At 39.0% G+C, this 13,723-nt stretch overlaps 1 protein-coding gene across 2 annotated transcripts in view; it reads left to right on the forward strand.

The window, feature by feature from the left end:
* Positions 1–13,723, forward strand: part of LOC113498016 (E3 SUMO-protein ligase EGR2) — a 29,327-nt gene that overhangs the window by 10,598 nt on the left and 5,006 nt on the right. The window contains exon 1 of one of the 2 annotated variants that reach the window (XM_026877894.1): positions 12,881–13,318. The exons of the other annotated variant lie outside the window; for it this stretch is intronic. Coding sequence (XP_026733695.1) covers positions 13,117–13,318 — 202 coding nt within the window. The 5' untranslated portion in view covers positions 12,881–13,116. Of the gene's footprint in view, positions 1–12,880; positions 13,319–13,723 lie in introns of those variants that run through there. 2 annotated transcript variants of the gene reach the window in all.

Below are 13,723 nucleotides of genomic sequence, written 5' to 3' on the forward strand. Positions count from 1 at the left end.
ACATGTATAATTAACTTGGCCTCTCCGAGATTCGTTTAACGCAGTAAAAAACTAATTGTCATCATGTCGGACGCGTGCCCTCGGACTTGACTCATTACCTCACTTCCCAAGGGAAGACTAATGTAATAAACGGCTTAACAGAAAAAAACGGATACTCTAATTGATGGGCAAGAGCAAGACCCTGACCGTTCAGATGAACGCTGGACAAATTAACTAGCGCAATATTGAGCCGATACTCTTAAGCGCTGTGACCTTGTCTCCAGTAAATTATTGTAACGCAAAGTACTGTTTGCTTCCGCGAAATGACATGTCATCAGTCTTAGAAACTCATTAGGAGCGCAGTAGAATGCTTTTGCAGACTTCCGTGTATTACACAACAGCCGTCATGAATAATAACAAATAAGCTTACAATTTGGTACTTGTTTGGAGATGTTTTATTTTTAAACTTTATTACATGTAAGATCGCCATCGTTGGTATTGTTGTTTTCCTGTTTCATAAGGTAAAATAAGTGTGCACAGATTGTGTGGTGTCGAAAGGAAACATTCTTTATTTTATTGCATTATATTTTAAATAATTATGGTGAAATTATGCGACTACTCGTTACTTCGTTCATATGTCATTCGCATCAATGATTGACTTTGAGAACAAATAGCGTTATTAATTTAAACAATTTTAAATATTGAGTTTGAGAAAAAATGGTGTCATGAATTTAAACAATCTTTTGTGAGGATAAGGGGGTTCGGTTAGGCAATTGTATATATCCTCCAAAGTTGTATTATATTGTACCTACCAGTGTCTTAAAGCTTTATTTGTGGTGTCAGAAAGTCTATAAAGGTTCGACAAAGTAAGAAACCTTTTTTACTAATTGGTTTTATTTGGCACTTTTACTACCGAAGACTCAAAGACTTATCTAGAAAAAAAATATTTTGAGGACAAAAATGATTAATCAAACAAAATAGTGGAGCAGTCATTAATTTTCGATTAGTATTTATGAAAATATTTAAAATCAATTTATAATTGTGCATTTTTATTTATATCTGTGCTGCATAAACAATAAAAACTGCATAAGTTTTCTAGTAAAACCGGAATGGAAATACAGTTACAATGATGCAGTTCAGATTTAATTATCATGTAACTTCGTTCTCAGATCGTCATCTTTGACTAGCCAGAGATATGGTTTCCTTATATTCTAATCCTATAAAACTACCAGTAACTGTTATAAACCTGTAAGTGGTTCTGCAAAGCCAAAGGATTTAAAATAATAAACGTCAAGCGGAAACATTCACATAATTACGATTTCCTATAAATGCACAGTTAAAATAAAGCAAGAACAAAAATATCTAAAAAATAACCACATTGGCCAATCTGTAATTCTTGTGGATTGAAACAACCGCAATGAGCCACTGGCATTATGGACTCAACTTGTGTTTGAGCGTGAGCGAGCGTCTATAATACATTTTCCACAAAATGATTGTAAGACTGAGTTTGCAGCGAACTCGCTGTCCGGTAGGTAATTGTAATTGGTGACCGACATAAGTGAGTCAGACAGAAGTGGCGTCCTATATCGTTGATTATTTACGGGTTGCAGCGCAAGTCGTAATTGCGGTCGGGACCCCGCGCCACACGGCTCGTTTATCTAATTAGCGTCCCGGTGCGAGAGTCTGCGCACACGTCTGCCCGCGACTCGCAACCGCGCACCGCCGCGCGCCCGCCTCGCCCGCCGCCCGGAGAGGCGCGTGCGCAACCTCCACTTACATTAACCAACACTGTCATGATTAAATGAGCCATAACTGATAGTAACATTAACTAGTTATGAAAACGTCGTCTTTAAAACAAACAAATATGTTATATCAATTCGTATATATAGTTTTATCAATCAAACAGCGGCAGAGGCTGTGTCTCAGAATCTTTTCAAATTCAATTTGTATTTATTATAGTGACATAGAATCTTTAAATAAAATCGCAAACCATTTGCGAGTATTATCGCATATATGTATGCTTTTGAAGTTTTCAATATTTTTCCACCTATTTAAACACACAAGAAAGAGCTTATTTTCAGATTCCATCGTTTCTTTTTAAATTTCATGACATGTATAGAAAACATAGATAGGTTATATTGGTTAAAATATATGGAGACTAAAGGTTACAATCCGTAGGACAGAACTGACTCTACATGACTGCAAAATGGTTTATGGCAATGAGTTTGTAACAATTGATCATATTCATAGTTTGTTTCGTTCAGTCTTGTTCTTAATTACAATTCCAAAAGCGATGCATCGAGTCAGGTCAACGAGACCGGTCACAATTACTGACTTATGTTAAGTTTTAATTGCTTTGCCCGATATAGCTCACCATTAATAAAATTTACATCATGACAAATATACTTTAGTCACAGACCACAGTTCTAGAGAAGTAATCACGTTTATAAATAAAATGTTTTTGTGGTCAATATGGAAAGATTTTATTATTTCAATATTTTAAGCGGTATTTTATGTTTGTTATGTAAATGTCAAGTGACAGTCATGAAGACGGACATTCAATACGGAAACTTGGCGTTGCCTTCTATGATAGCCAGAAGTGAATCATAGAAGGTGACATAGCAAGCAAATAACCGTGTTTATAGACTATAGAGACTTTTAAGAAAACTTTGTGTAAATGCCATCTTTATAGAGTTAAAAGACGTTATCAATTCAGATCACCACATTAGTAACTTCATATCTGATCTCGACTGCGGTGACTATCAAATAACAATAAGTCCGCTATATACATATTAAGATGTCTCTGCACACAGAGTCGTTGAAAATTTAATAAAGTTAAAATCGTACTAAGATTTCCAGCGGAGCCTTCTTATCGTCACTTCTCGTAGCGTGTGATACCAAGGCGGAGCTCTACCTTAACTAAAGCGGTATTTCAGGCTCTTTTCCACAACAGCAATAATTTTACTAAATGATGGGTATATTTCCCCAAACCGCAGCAATTTTTTGATAGAAATTCTGCATGAAACGTTATTATCGTAGAATTCATGTGAAAATTTAAGAAACCAACCCAATAATGCTGCTAGATAATTCAAACACAACAAGTTTTTTAAGGGGTATTTTTTTCATTGATGTTTTGAAAGGTTTATTGACTTTTCGTGGATATTCATTCTTTACCAAATATACCACAGCTGATCGTGCAGTCGTGCATTTGTGGATACCTACACCATTCCAACAGTGATATGACAGATGATAATGCTCTGATCAACTGAGTTCTTTAAAATGTAATTCTTTTTCTTACATTTTCATAATTTTGTAATAGCTTTAAGTGTGTAGTATATCTACACGAATAGCCGAGCTGTCATCACAACAGATGCACTGGCCGCAACGTGTCAAGGAAAATAAGTACAAAGTACTGCAAATAAATAGAAAACTAAAGGTTCATGCTCTTCACCAATTTATCGTAATTGAGACGTGTTAAACAATGGCATGAAAATTGCTTTTCAATATTTGGAAAACCCAGATAAATACGAAAAAATGGTACACCTAATGATATAACATGAATATGCTAACAAATTGCTCAAGTAACAAAAGTAATAAACTGTATCTATGTATTCTGTAACGGTCGTGGATTGTTAAAGCATAGAAAACAAGATAAAAAGAAAAAATGAAAAACCCTCGCTAGTTCAATTTTTCACCCGCACGTATTTTAAATGGCTCGACCGATTTCGATCGATCCGGTGAAACCTGCCAAATACTTAATTCACCTTTAATACAAAATTAACATCGCTCAAGTACGGGAGCTGAGATACCGCAGACAGGCACGTCAAACTTATAACACCCCTCTTTTCGTGTGGAATGAAGTAATGTTTAAAAAAAATGAACATCGTAAGTAGAAACTGTCTACTAGCGTTATTGGAGTAACAACATTCGCACTTGGTGTGTGGAATTTCCATATAAACTATAAATAATAAGTTAAAATGTAAATGGTATGATGTTATCAGTGGGGAACTATAAAATTTTATCGATTATAGAGACTAATTATTCAGTCTTAAAAAAGCCGTTTTATGTTGAAAATCCTGTTGCAAAATATACCTACAATTAATGGTTTATTGCGTACAATCAAACGTTAAAAGAAAAATATTTTCAATTATGACTCATTTCACGATCCATTTCATTTAATACATTACTAGCGTCTTTATCCTGGGTATGAGATTTATAACAATACCGGTTAAAATTGTAAGAGTTCAGGCAACTTTGAATAAACAACAAACAATGAATTTGTTCGTTTGCTTAAACAAAGAGTTTCAAAACAGTAACTTAGGTACTAAAACTGCACAACATACATAGAGTGTGGGCGGCATCGCCAAAAACGAATCTTAACAAGTCAATTTTGTTCAAAATGCCGCTACATCGACAAAATATATGAATGCCTCGAAATTAGTCAAAGATGTTCCCAAGACGCCGAAGGCAACAGCTCTGGTAGTGTGTTGGCGGGAACAATGGTTCTAATCCGCGCCAGTTTCAAACTTGCAGACCTTACCTTGACTCCTACGCCACAACTCCTTTTACTGAACGAAGCCTTGTTCATGAGTTGCTTAGACACTACTTCCACCTCAACCACAACACTTTTGCTTTCGACTTTCAGAATGAGTTATTTTTTAATCAATCAAATAATTTACTCAAATCAAACAAAGGAATTAGATACTTTAATCGACTTAAACTCAGTAGGGATAATATTATGGCGATCCCCACTATTCAGGACAGTGTAGGTGAGACAAGAATCTTTGTTAGACTCTATTACACTTTGTAGAAAGACTCACCTAATTCGGCACCAATACCAATCCCATATAGGTGCCTTTTCTATCTTAGCCTTATATGACCATTCATGCCTCCATCCGAAATCCATAACAATCTCTTGTGGGAAGTCACAAATCAGATGATGCAAACTATGTTGCAACACACAGTTAAGTTAACGCTATTGACAGTTTTTGTTATGGTATTATTCATGAGGAATGGCCTCCGAAGTAATGAATGAATGGGCCACGCTCGCCGCGTGCCGCCCACGGCAGCTTCATTCATACGTAGCCCTGCGTGGTCGCGGACTTGTTCTCAATGTCGCCTTGCAGCGCTGAGCCATACACGACACTCGACATCCGAGGCAACACACACTAGCCTTATTGTTTACTTATTACGTTAGCTGTCATAATTTATGGATCATTCACGAAAAACAGTAATCACTTACGCACTCCTACACGTCTACTACAAATGTCAAAGGCTTAACGCTTAACCTAATAGCCGGCTGAAATTTTATCGTAGAATGAACGTCTGTGTTATCTTCTAAAAACAATAAACTTAACTCAACAGGTAGTCTTAAAAAGGTCAGAATCGATAAGAAATGGCAGAGTTGAGGATGAATAAAGCAAGCCGCCAGCTGTGAGGCATCGCCGCAAAAGTCGGGATGAATGGCGGGGAGGGAGGCTCGGGGGCGCAGTGGTAGGCCGAGGGTGGCGGGACACGTGTTTCGTGGCCATGGTCACGGCATGACGTCCGACATTTAAAGACGCATGCGCGGTACAAGGAAGCGGGTTCAAGGACGTAATATCGATCGGGCTTAGTAGCGTGGTGCCCCCAGCCAGGGCCGGACGCTGCTCTTCACCAGGTGGATACAATCGATGCGGCTGCCATTGCCATGGCCACTCCGGAGGCTACAACTCGCCGGTATTGCACACGGAAATTGCGAATCTCACTCCATATGTTTCGTCTGCAAATCTAGACATAACATTTACAAGAAATATCCGCTGTATGAAGTTTCTGTTGTATTTAAAATTACGCTACGATTTTAGTTTCAAATAGGTTGTTCGGGAATCTGGAATAATTTTAGGAACGCAAGGACTTCATAAAATATTTTCCACCGCCGCTTACACTTTTAATCCTAACAGAACTTCAGGCTCATATTCAGCATTCTATTTCAGATTAAAATTTATGAAACATTCTTGCATAAAACAAAAGTTATAAGCTAAATGATATATGTATTGTAGTTTACGACAGGCGACAGAGCGCGGTTTGTTCCATAAGTCCGTATTCTTTCTGTTCGCGCGAGTTGATTGCGCGCGTAATCCGCCGTAAATAAGAGACGCGTGCGCACCGCTGATTACATTACCGCTGAACACGCACATCGAAAGCATATGAGTCGCATGTTAATATAAATTAAATTATACTTAATTATAATGTTCCTAACTGATATATGGAGGTGCATACATGAATATTTGACAAGATACAAGGTGTGAAATTATCTGGCTGGCTAACTTTATGTCCGTATAAGAGCAAAAGTTAAATCGAGAGGTCTTTGATAAATTACATCAGAAACCTTTTTTATAAGATTAAGGCAATACCGAATATACTTAAAGTTTATCTGACTTTATAATAAGATATCATGATAACTTGCCTTATTTTGTTTGAACTTCAATAATAAGGTGTATGAATTAAACAGCCCTATAAAACAAAGAGGTAGGCTCCATACCACGTTGTGTGCAAGTGCACTGATTGCAAATGCAAGTGTCGCGCGCGCGTGTCAAATCGCACCGCACCCACGCACCGAGCATACACATCTCGACATCAACCGCTATCTCACACACATTATATCGATATAAGCCCTACACGACCCGTATTGTATGTTAAAACTCCTTCTCCAGCAGTCAAACAAACACCATCCATATACCATATTGTTTATTCTGCAATAAACTGCAACGTAAACATAACATTTACGTTATCGTCATAATAGGCATCTGGTAGGCACATAATTGTCACATTTGTGCAATACAGAGAACATTTCCCTATTTAAACATCGTGACGCCAGCCACAAATTACGGAATTTATATGTGTGCGCGCCATTCATGAAGTTACCACGGTTTCACTGGAATCTGTGGTGTGGGGAAGGTGGGGAAATTGTGTTAAGAGGAGGGGTGCCTCCCTATTTATGAATGAGGCCGTACGTCATTGATATCGATCGCGGGCGGCAGCGCTGCGCGGCCCCGGCTAAGGTTACCGCACAAGGGCAGTGTTAGCGGGTGTTCAACAGGTGATCGCTTGACGCACGCCGGCCGGCTCTACCCAGCCTTCTGCTAATTTTTGTGACTTATATAATGACGTCAGACTGATAATTCTACCTAGTACCATATTAAACCCACTTATACATACATCTACTTTAGTCAAACGTTCAACGTTAAAGAAAATTGATCCTTACTACTACGGTACATACTGAATAAATTAATGAAATTAATTTGAAACTCCAACAAACGGCAAACAATAACATCTTTTATTAGTGTAGGCTGTTCTCAAATTACGTTCAGTTAAATTACTGTCTATTATTGTCAGTTATTTTCGTGGTTATATTTATTGATTATCTAAATACAGCTGCGTTTTCAGCGAAGTAGGTTAGCTTTCAATTTCAAGTTAGGTACGGCTAATAATTATAGCCAGCTAAATAAAGCGTCCATCGGAAATTTCAGGCAACAGAAACTGTCTGGAAGCATTGATTATTCTCAATCATATTGTTTTCGAACTTCAACATTCACCGCACACTAATTACCTTATACTTTGCGAGGGTGTAGCCGGTGAGAAACATTTTGCTCCTTAAAAGATAATTATGATCTGTTGGCCCTGCCCTCGTAGCTAATCGATATTTCTACTATAGTGTCGGAGCAATTCACTCAAACGTAAAGAACTGGCGAATCCAAACCACGTGTCTTATTGAAATTGAACTGATTTCCTATCTACCTACGTTACACTAGATTCGTAGCTCTACAAGGCAACGCCCCAAGAAAATGTCTAGGAAATATCTACTCTTTTTTTAGAACAAGTCCTTCCTCAATCATGTATGTACCTAGGTACGTCAACAGCTGTCTCTTCAGGAATACCAGTGTAACTTCACTATGGACATTAAGTTTATGGCTGGGTTAGGCTTAATATTTTTATACCTACGCGATAAATTGTTCTAATTATGTCAATATTTTGCGAAGATGACGTTTGCGATATGGGATATCGACAATGTCATGCATGATATGGGGTTCGATGTGATAGCTGATCTACACTTGAGTTATTTATCGGAAAATAAGAGAGTGTGGCATAAGTGTCGTGCGTCACCCGGATAATTCCTGCTACTCGGGGAGGCGCTGCGGAGGGGGTCGTGTGACGTCAACGCCACCACGACCCCCCGGTTTCTCGCTACTCACTACTCTATTCATAATTTTCAGAAATTCCTTTACATTGAAACGTGAAAGTTGAGGAAAATTAATATTTTAGGACGTTTCTATGTATTTCATTCAATTACATTCGCTGTATTGTTTCAATAAGATTAATTTAATATGAGTTCTAGCAAATATTACTAACTAATATAAGAAAATCTTTTCTACATCTTGGTTTACGCATATTTTCACATAGACGCACTTACAAGATATTTCCGAAACCCGAATTTCTGCCAACGACCAAATATTCTAAATATATTGAAGTACCACCAAAGTTACATCATGGTAATAATGAAACAACGATACGCGATGACTACGTAAAAGCGTACAAATTACGTTCAAACAGCGATTACACAGTTCTATAAATGTAGTGTGATAAACATTGTGTTCTTTAGGGTGTCTGTGTACGTCAGCGGACTAGTGATAAATCTGAACAAGATTAGAGTTTTCGAGTGTTGATCGATGGAAGCGTAATTATAAGCATGAGTGCGACGTGACGCGGTTACCGAACCAGCTCATCTGGACGTGACGAGTGCCAACATTACTTTCGCGTCACTGCACGCTATTTTAACGCGCGTTATCGGTCAACGGGTGGAAGCTATGTGGTAACCTATGTGGGCGCCTCGGATCGATGTACTTCAGGCACTCGAACACGAACTCTACCGACTATTACCACCTCTGTCTAATAAGGCTTCGGTATTTATCAGCTAAGTTATATTAGGTTAAATTGTTTAATACGAGTATTGAGGTTAACACTTCGCTATTATTCACATTACAGACAGACGATAGTTGAGCGAAACCTTACGTGAATATAGAAAATATTTATGGAATTGTTGAAAACCCATGGCACAGCAGTACCCCAATACAAAAATACGTAACGAATCCAAATCAGTCATAGAGTAAAATTAGTTCGAAAGCACCGAACATACCTGAACTACATTCTTAGACGTGTTACGAAGTTGCAATAGATCATCATGAATCATCAAGAGAACTAATAAAAGATAATGTAACAGTTTATATTAATAGTCGCCGGCGGCGTGGCATCGTCACCTAGAATTGCATTTGCAACACAGGCGCGTATTATTAGCGCAGTGTTCACCAAGCTCGCCAAACAGCAGCGGTAGGTCGGCTCATTGTCGAACCACTTTCTAATACGACTCATAACACAAGTGTTTACTTGATGTCATGTGACAATGATATGTTGAGGAGGGCGTTGATGCTACTACACATTCAATGGCGGCTACCCGTCTATTATTAAATCTATTACCAATACAAATGTCATGTAGCTATTTATGAAGCTTTGGAAATAGCTTATTATATTTAGATTCTCCTCTCATTATACCTCATCGACTGATCTGAGTTGATCATTAATATAAAATCTATACATACATACACAGTTCCATGTACGGATAATAAAACCTCTTTTTCTTTAAAGAAATCACTCCATAGAAAATATCACAAAGTCATGACTTAAAGAAATAAATTATCCAATTTATACACTTTTTCTATTGCATTTAGTACTCGCACTAATTTTTTGACTTGATGTGATGTCACAAACATAAGAGTAGTAGTACTAGAGACAGCTGGAACATAGACACGTGGGGATTGCATTGTCTGTCCACCCACAGGTCAACATAAAGGCGGTCGTAAGAAGCCGTCACTTTGATTGTTTACACGTAATAATTGGATATTTACGACACAAATAACTTGGACTATACTCGACGTGACATGTTGTGACACTCCATCTGACATGCGAGAAGATATTCTCAGACTGTACTGTCGTAGAGTGATCTCTGTGATAATATTATGAATGTAGGTGTGGAGAAAACATATGAAGATAAACTTTTACTATCTATTTACTAATAATTACAGTCAGGTATCAAAAGGATTATTTGGATAGGTAAACAATCTCGAAAAACAAACTTGCTTAGTTGTTCGATGAAACCATAAAAAAGCAACACGTAGAATCGTTAACAGCAAGTCATATGACTGACTCTTACACAGATACGAAAACGTGAATAACAATCTAGAAGAAACAAATAGAGGCAAGATGGAAATAGACAGCGTATTGAAGCAACGGTCAGAAATAGAACCCCGCCTCCGAAGTCCAAACCAAAAGCAGTCAAGTTAATTATAGCAAGATTCCCGCAGAGACGTTTTCATCCCGTGATTCACCTGCTGAAAACTCGATTGTTCGCATTTTACGTCAATCGGTTGCGTGGTGTTTACGAGCGTGCGCGGCGCGACGACGGCGCAGGAGCGTCAGCTGACGGCCAGGAATAGCCCTGACATCGCGGCCACGCTATGCCGCTTGCGCCCGCGCACCCACAAATAGCGCGCTATAATTAGACGTCGGTGAAATCGTGGGTTTGTTATTTTTCTTTATCGTCTCCGTTACGCGATAATTGGGTTAGCGTGAACGACTGCATGTGGGCCCAATCGGGCGTCGGCGTGTCTCGGGCACTCCACTGGCACCACGCACACAGCTGCGGCCATTGTCCTGCCACCGCACGCCGCACCGCTCGCTTTACACTACTCGCGGTCCGCATACACATCATTAGTATTCTGTATTTCAGAGGTGATCTATTATTGAACAGCTTGAGATAAGGGGTATACTAATTTGCAGTCACAAACTACTTAGAAACAATCTCTACCAGAAATAAATTAAAGTTCCTTTCTGGGTATCTACATGAGTACATTTCACTTGAGATTGTTATCAAATAACTAGCATATTCCTTGTAGTATAAATATCCGTCATGAAATATGCAGACGTCAAAACTAATTAGGTGACGAGCGACGACCGCGTATCTCTACATCTGAAATACCTCGAGAATGTTTGTGAAAAACTGAAAACACATTTTTGTTGTTTGTAAAGATTTACAGGAATAGAATTAAGTATCCAGTTTTTTTTTTTAAATGCGAAAACTACCTAGTACTTGTAGATATAACACTTATAGGTACCTTATACATCCTTAAGACACTTTAGCCGGAAAACGTGTAGGTATGCTTCTTCTTTCTAGCGACAACGCCAAATGTTGTAATGTTGTACCTAATATAAATTACTCATCATTTAATTATTTCGTGTAAAAACAACGTGAGCTTTTTCGAAATAATAAAATATTTAAAGCCACAAAAAACCGTTTTGGGAAAAATCTTTACAATCTCAAAACTCATCACCAGACTAAGTATAGAGATAAAGTTTAGAGTTTTAAAAAGTCTATGACTCTTTTCCCACTAAAGCTTGACGGAAGCTTTCTTATATTTCTCAAATCTGATAAAAGCTATCTTAATACAATCGAAATCAATACAAAACATTCTCACAAATAAGGAAAAACGCGTGCTTTTTTAATTTTCCTTATCATTCTTTCACATTTTAGTATTACGAACATAGTTCAATGAAATTGCACCGGGCTTATTGTGTCACAATTATGTACATATACATATTTTGTACCTTTATATTTGTGCATGTATATATGTGGCGTTATTTTTCCTTGATCTTGAGTGATTCCGGTCACCGCCCACCAGTTAAACCTACACCTAGCCAGTAATTATTGCTAACCATACGTTTGTACAATCAACCAATTATCACTTGATCACTTATAAACAACTATCGTACACAATGATTTATGTCGGGAAGTAATTATGGTATTTATTATTGGTTAGTGTCGATAAAATATAACAAATATTCGTAACATGTTTCAAGCCAAATATGTTTGTCAAGTCCTACAATATTAGAATACCCTGCCAAAATGTCTTGGCTATGTTAAATATATACGACTCTAATAAATTACTGGGGACGTAATAAAATTTAAAGGAACAGGTAAATATAATTTTTTTTAATTAATATTTATTAGCTGTCGAGTTATACTTACATCACTAAATCCGTGTTTAATCATCTAGAGCAGAGAATATATTTCGATATGTAATATAATCACAGTATGTAGATCACCTGAACATAAAATTCTACTTATCTACGAAATCACAATCTAAACATCAGGTTAAGTAATAAATAACATTCATTATTGACGAGACAAAAACACTATTTGCATATATTATAGTATAAAATTTTATTAGTCAAAAACTGGCAACGCATTTTTTTATTGGTATACAAAATATAATAATATAAAAGCATTGTTAATACTGAATGTCAAATTTTCCAGCTCCCTGTGATACGCCAGTTCTTATTCTTAAATAGTATAATGATTTATTTATAAAATTAATTTATTATATTTCTAAAATCAATAAATTAAATCCAATATTGGATCAAACTGAACAAATAATAGACTCAAGTTTGGCGAGTTTTCATAGATTGAAACTTTTACGACTCTCTAATTAATTTAATTTGTTAATAACTATATTTAAAATACGAATGTTACTTCTACAAAAGAATAAAGTACTTCAGAAATAACCAAAAACCGATTTAATTATCATAGTACAAAAGAAAATCCAATCTGCAAGAAGCGATCTAGAGCGAGCTAGAGGTAAAGAAGCTTGAATATCGATAAACGAACAATAGAAGTATAGTAAGTATACGCATGGAGGTAGTAGTCGGGTCGGGAGGCTCGCGAGCCCAGTCACTGGGCGCAGGAGGAACACGGAGGCTTCGTGGCGCGAGCAGCGGGCGACGGGCGGCGGGCGGGCCGGGGGGGCGGCGCGGGCGGTGGGCGGCGTCGGGCGGTGACGTCAGCCTCGGGGGGGCAGCGCGCCGCGCTATTGGCGGAGCTGCGCGCGCCGCTACCGAATATGGGACCGCGGCTTCATTGATAAAACTGCGTTGCGGGGTCGCGCGGCGCCAGTCCCCTTCGCACCGGCCACGCGAGAGGCCGTCTTCACGCTGGCGTTGTTCGTAATTCCACTCGGCCCGTGGGCCGAGGAGCAGGTGGTGCCGGACGGGATGGGCACCGATGCGGATCACCCTTCCGGTCCGCACCTGCTCTCCTTAGCTGACGTGGGCGCGCTCGGGTTCGACTGTGCGCTGAAGCCGGCGCCGGCGCCGATGCCCTCGTCGGGCACGCCGACCGACCTCAACACGCCCGTCACCACATCGGACCTGCCCGCCTTCTTCCCTACGCTGTTGGAACCCCCGACGATATCAGGTGCGAGTCCATACCATCGCCCACCACCAGTGAGTCCCGCATCCGTAGGCGGGACTCGCCCTCGCCGGCCGCCGGCCACCGACCGATAACGTTGTAAATAAACAATGCGCTCTCCTTCAACGTCAAAATGTCCTTCGATGCCCTTCACGTTCCGCGGTGCTCTAGTTTCCGTGAAAAGCTTATAGTTTTCCGCGATATTCCCTTTCATCGTTATGCGGTGCAGGAAGGCAGCTTACGCGTCCCGATTCAAGTTATAGTGTTCATAAAATTTTTGAAGTGAAATGGAAAGTTCAGCGGCCCGTGTCATATGTTCGGATCGATACGTGAAGCTGAATGGAGCTTTCCTTGTGTGCTAGGTGCCGGCGGCGACCTCACCCCGGCGCTATCGTTCGCGATCCTTTACCG

This window comes from Trichoplusia ni, chromosome 10 (genome assembly GCF_003590095.1).
Source record: "Trichoplusia ni isolate ovarian cell line Hi5 chromosome 10, tn1, whole genome shotgun sequence".
In the NCBI taxonomy this organism is placed as follows: domain Eukaryota; kingdom Metazoa; phylum Arthropoda; class Insecta; order Lepidoptera; family Noctuidae; genus Trichoplusia; species Trichoplusia ni.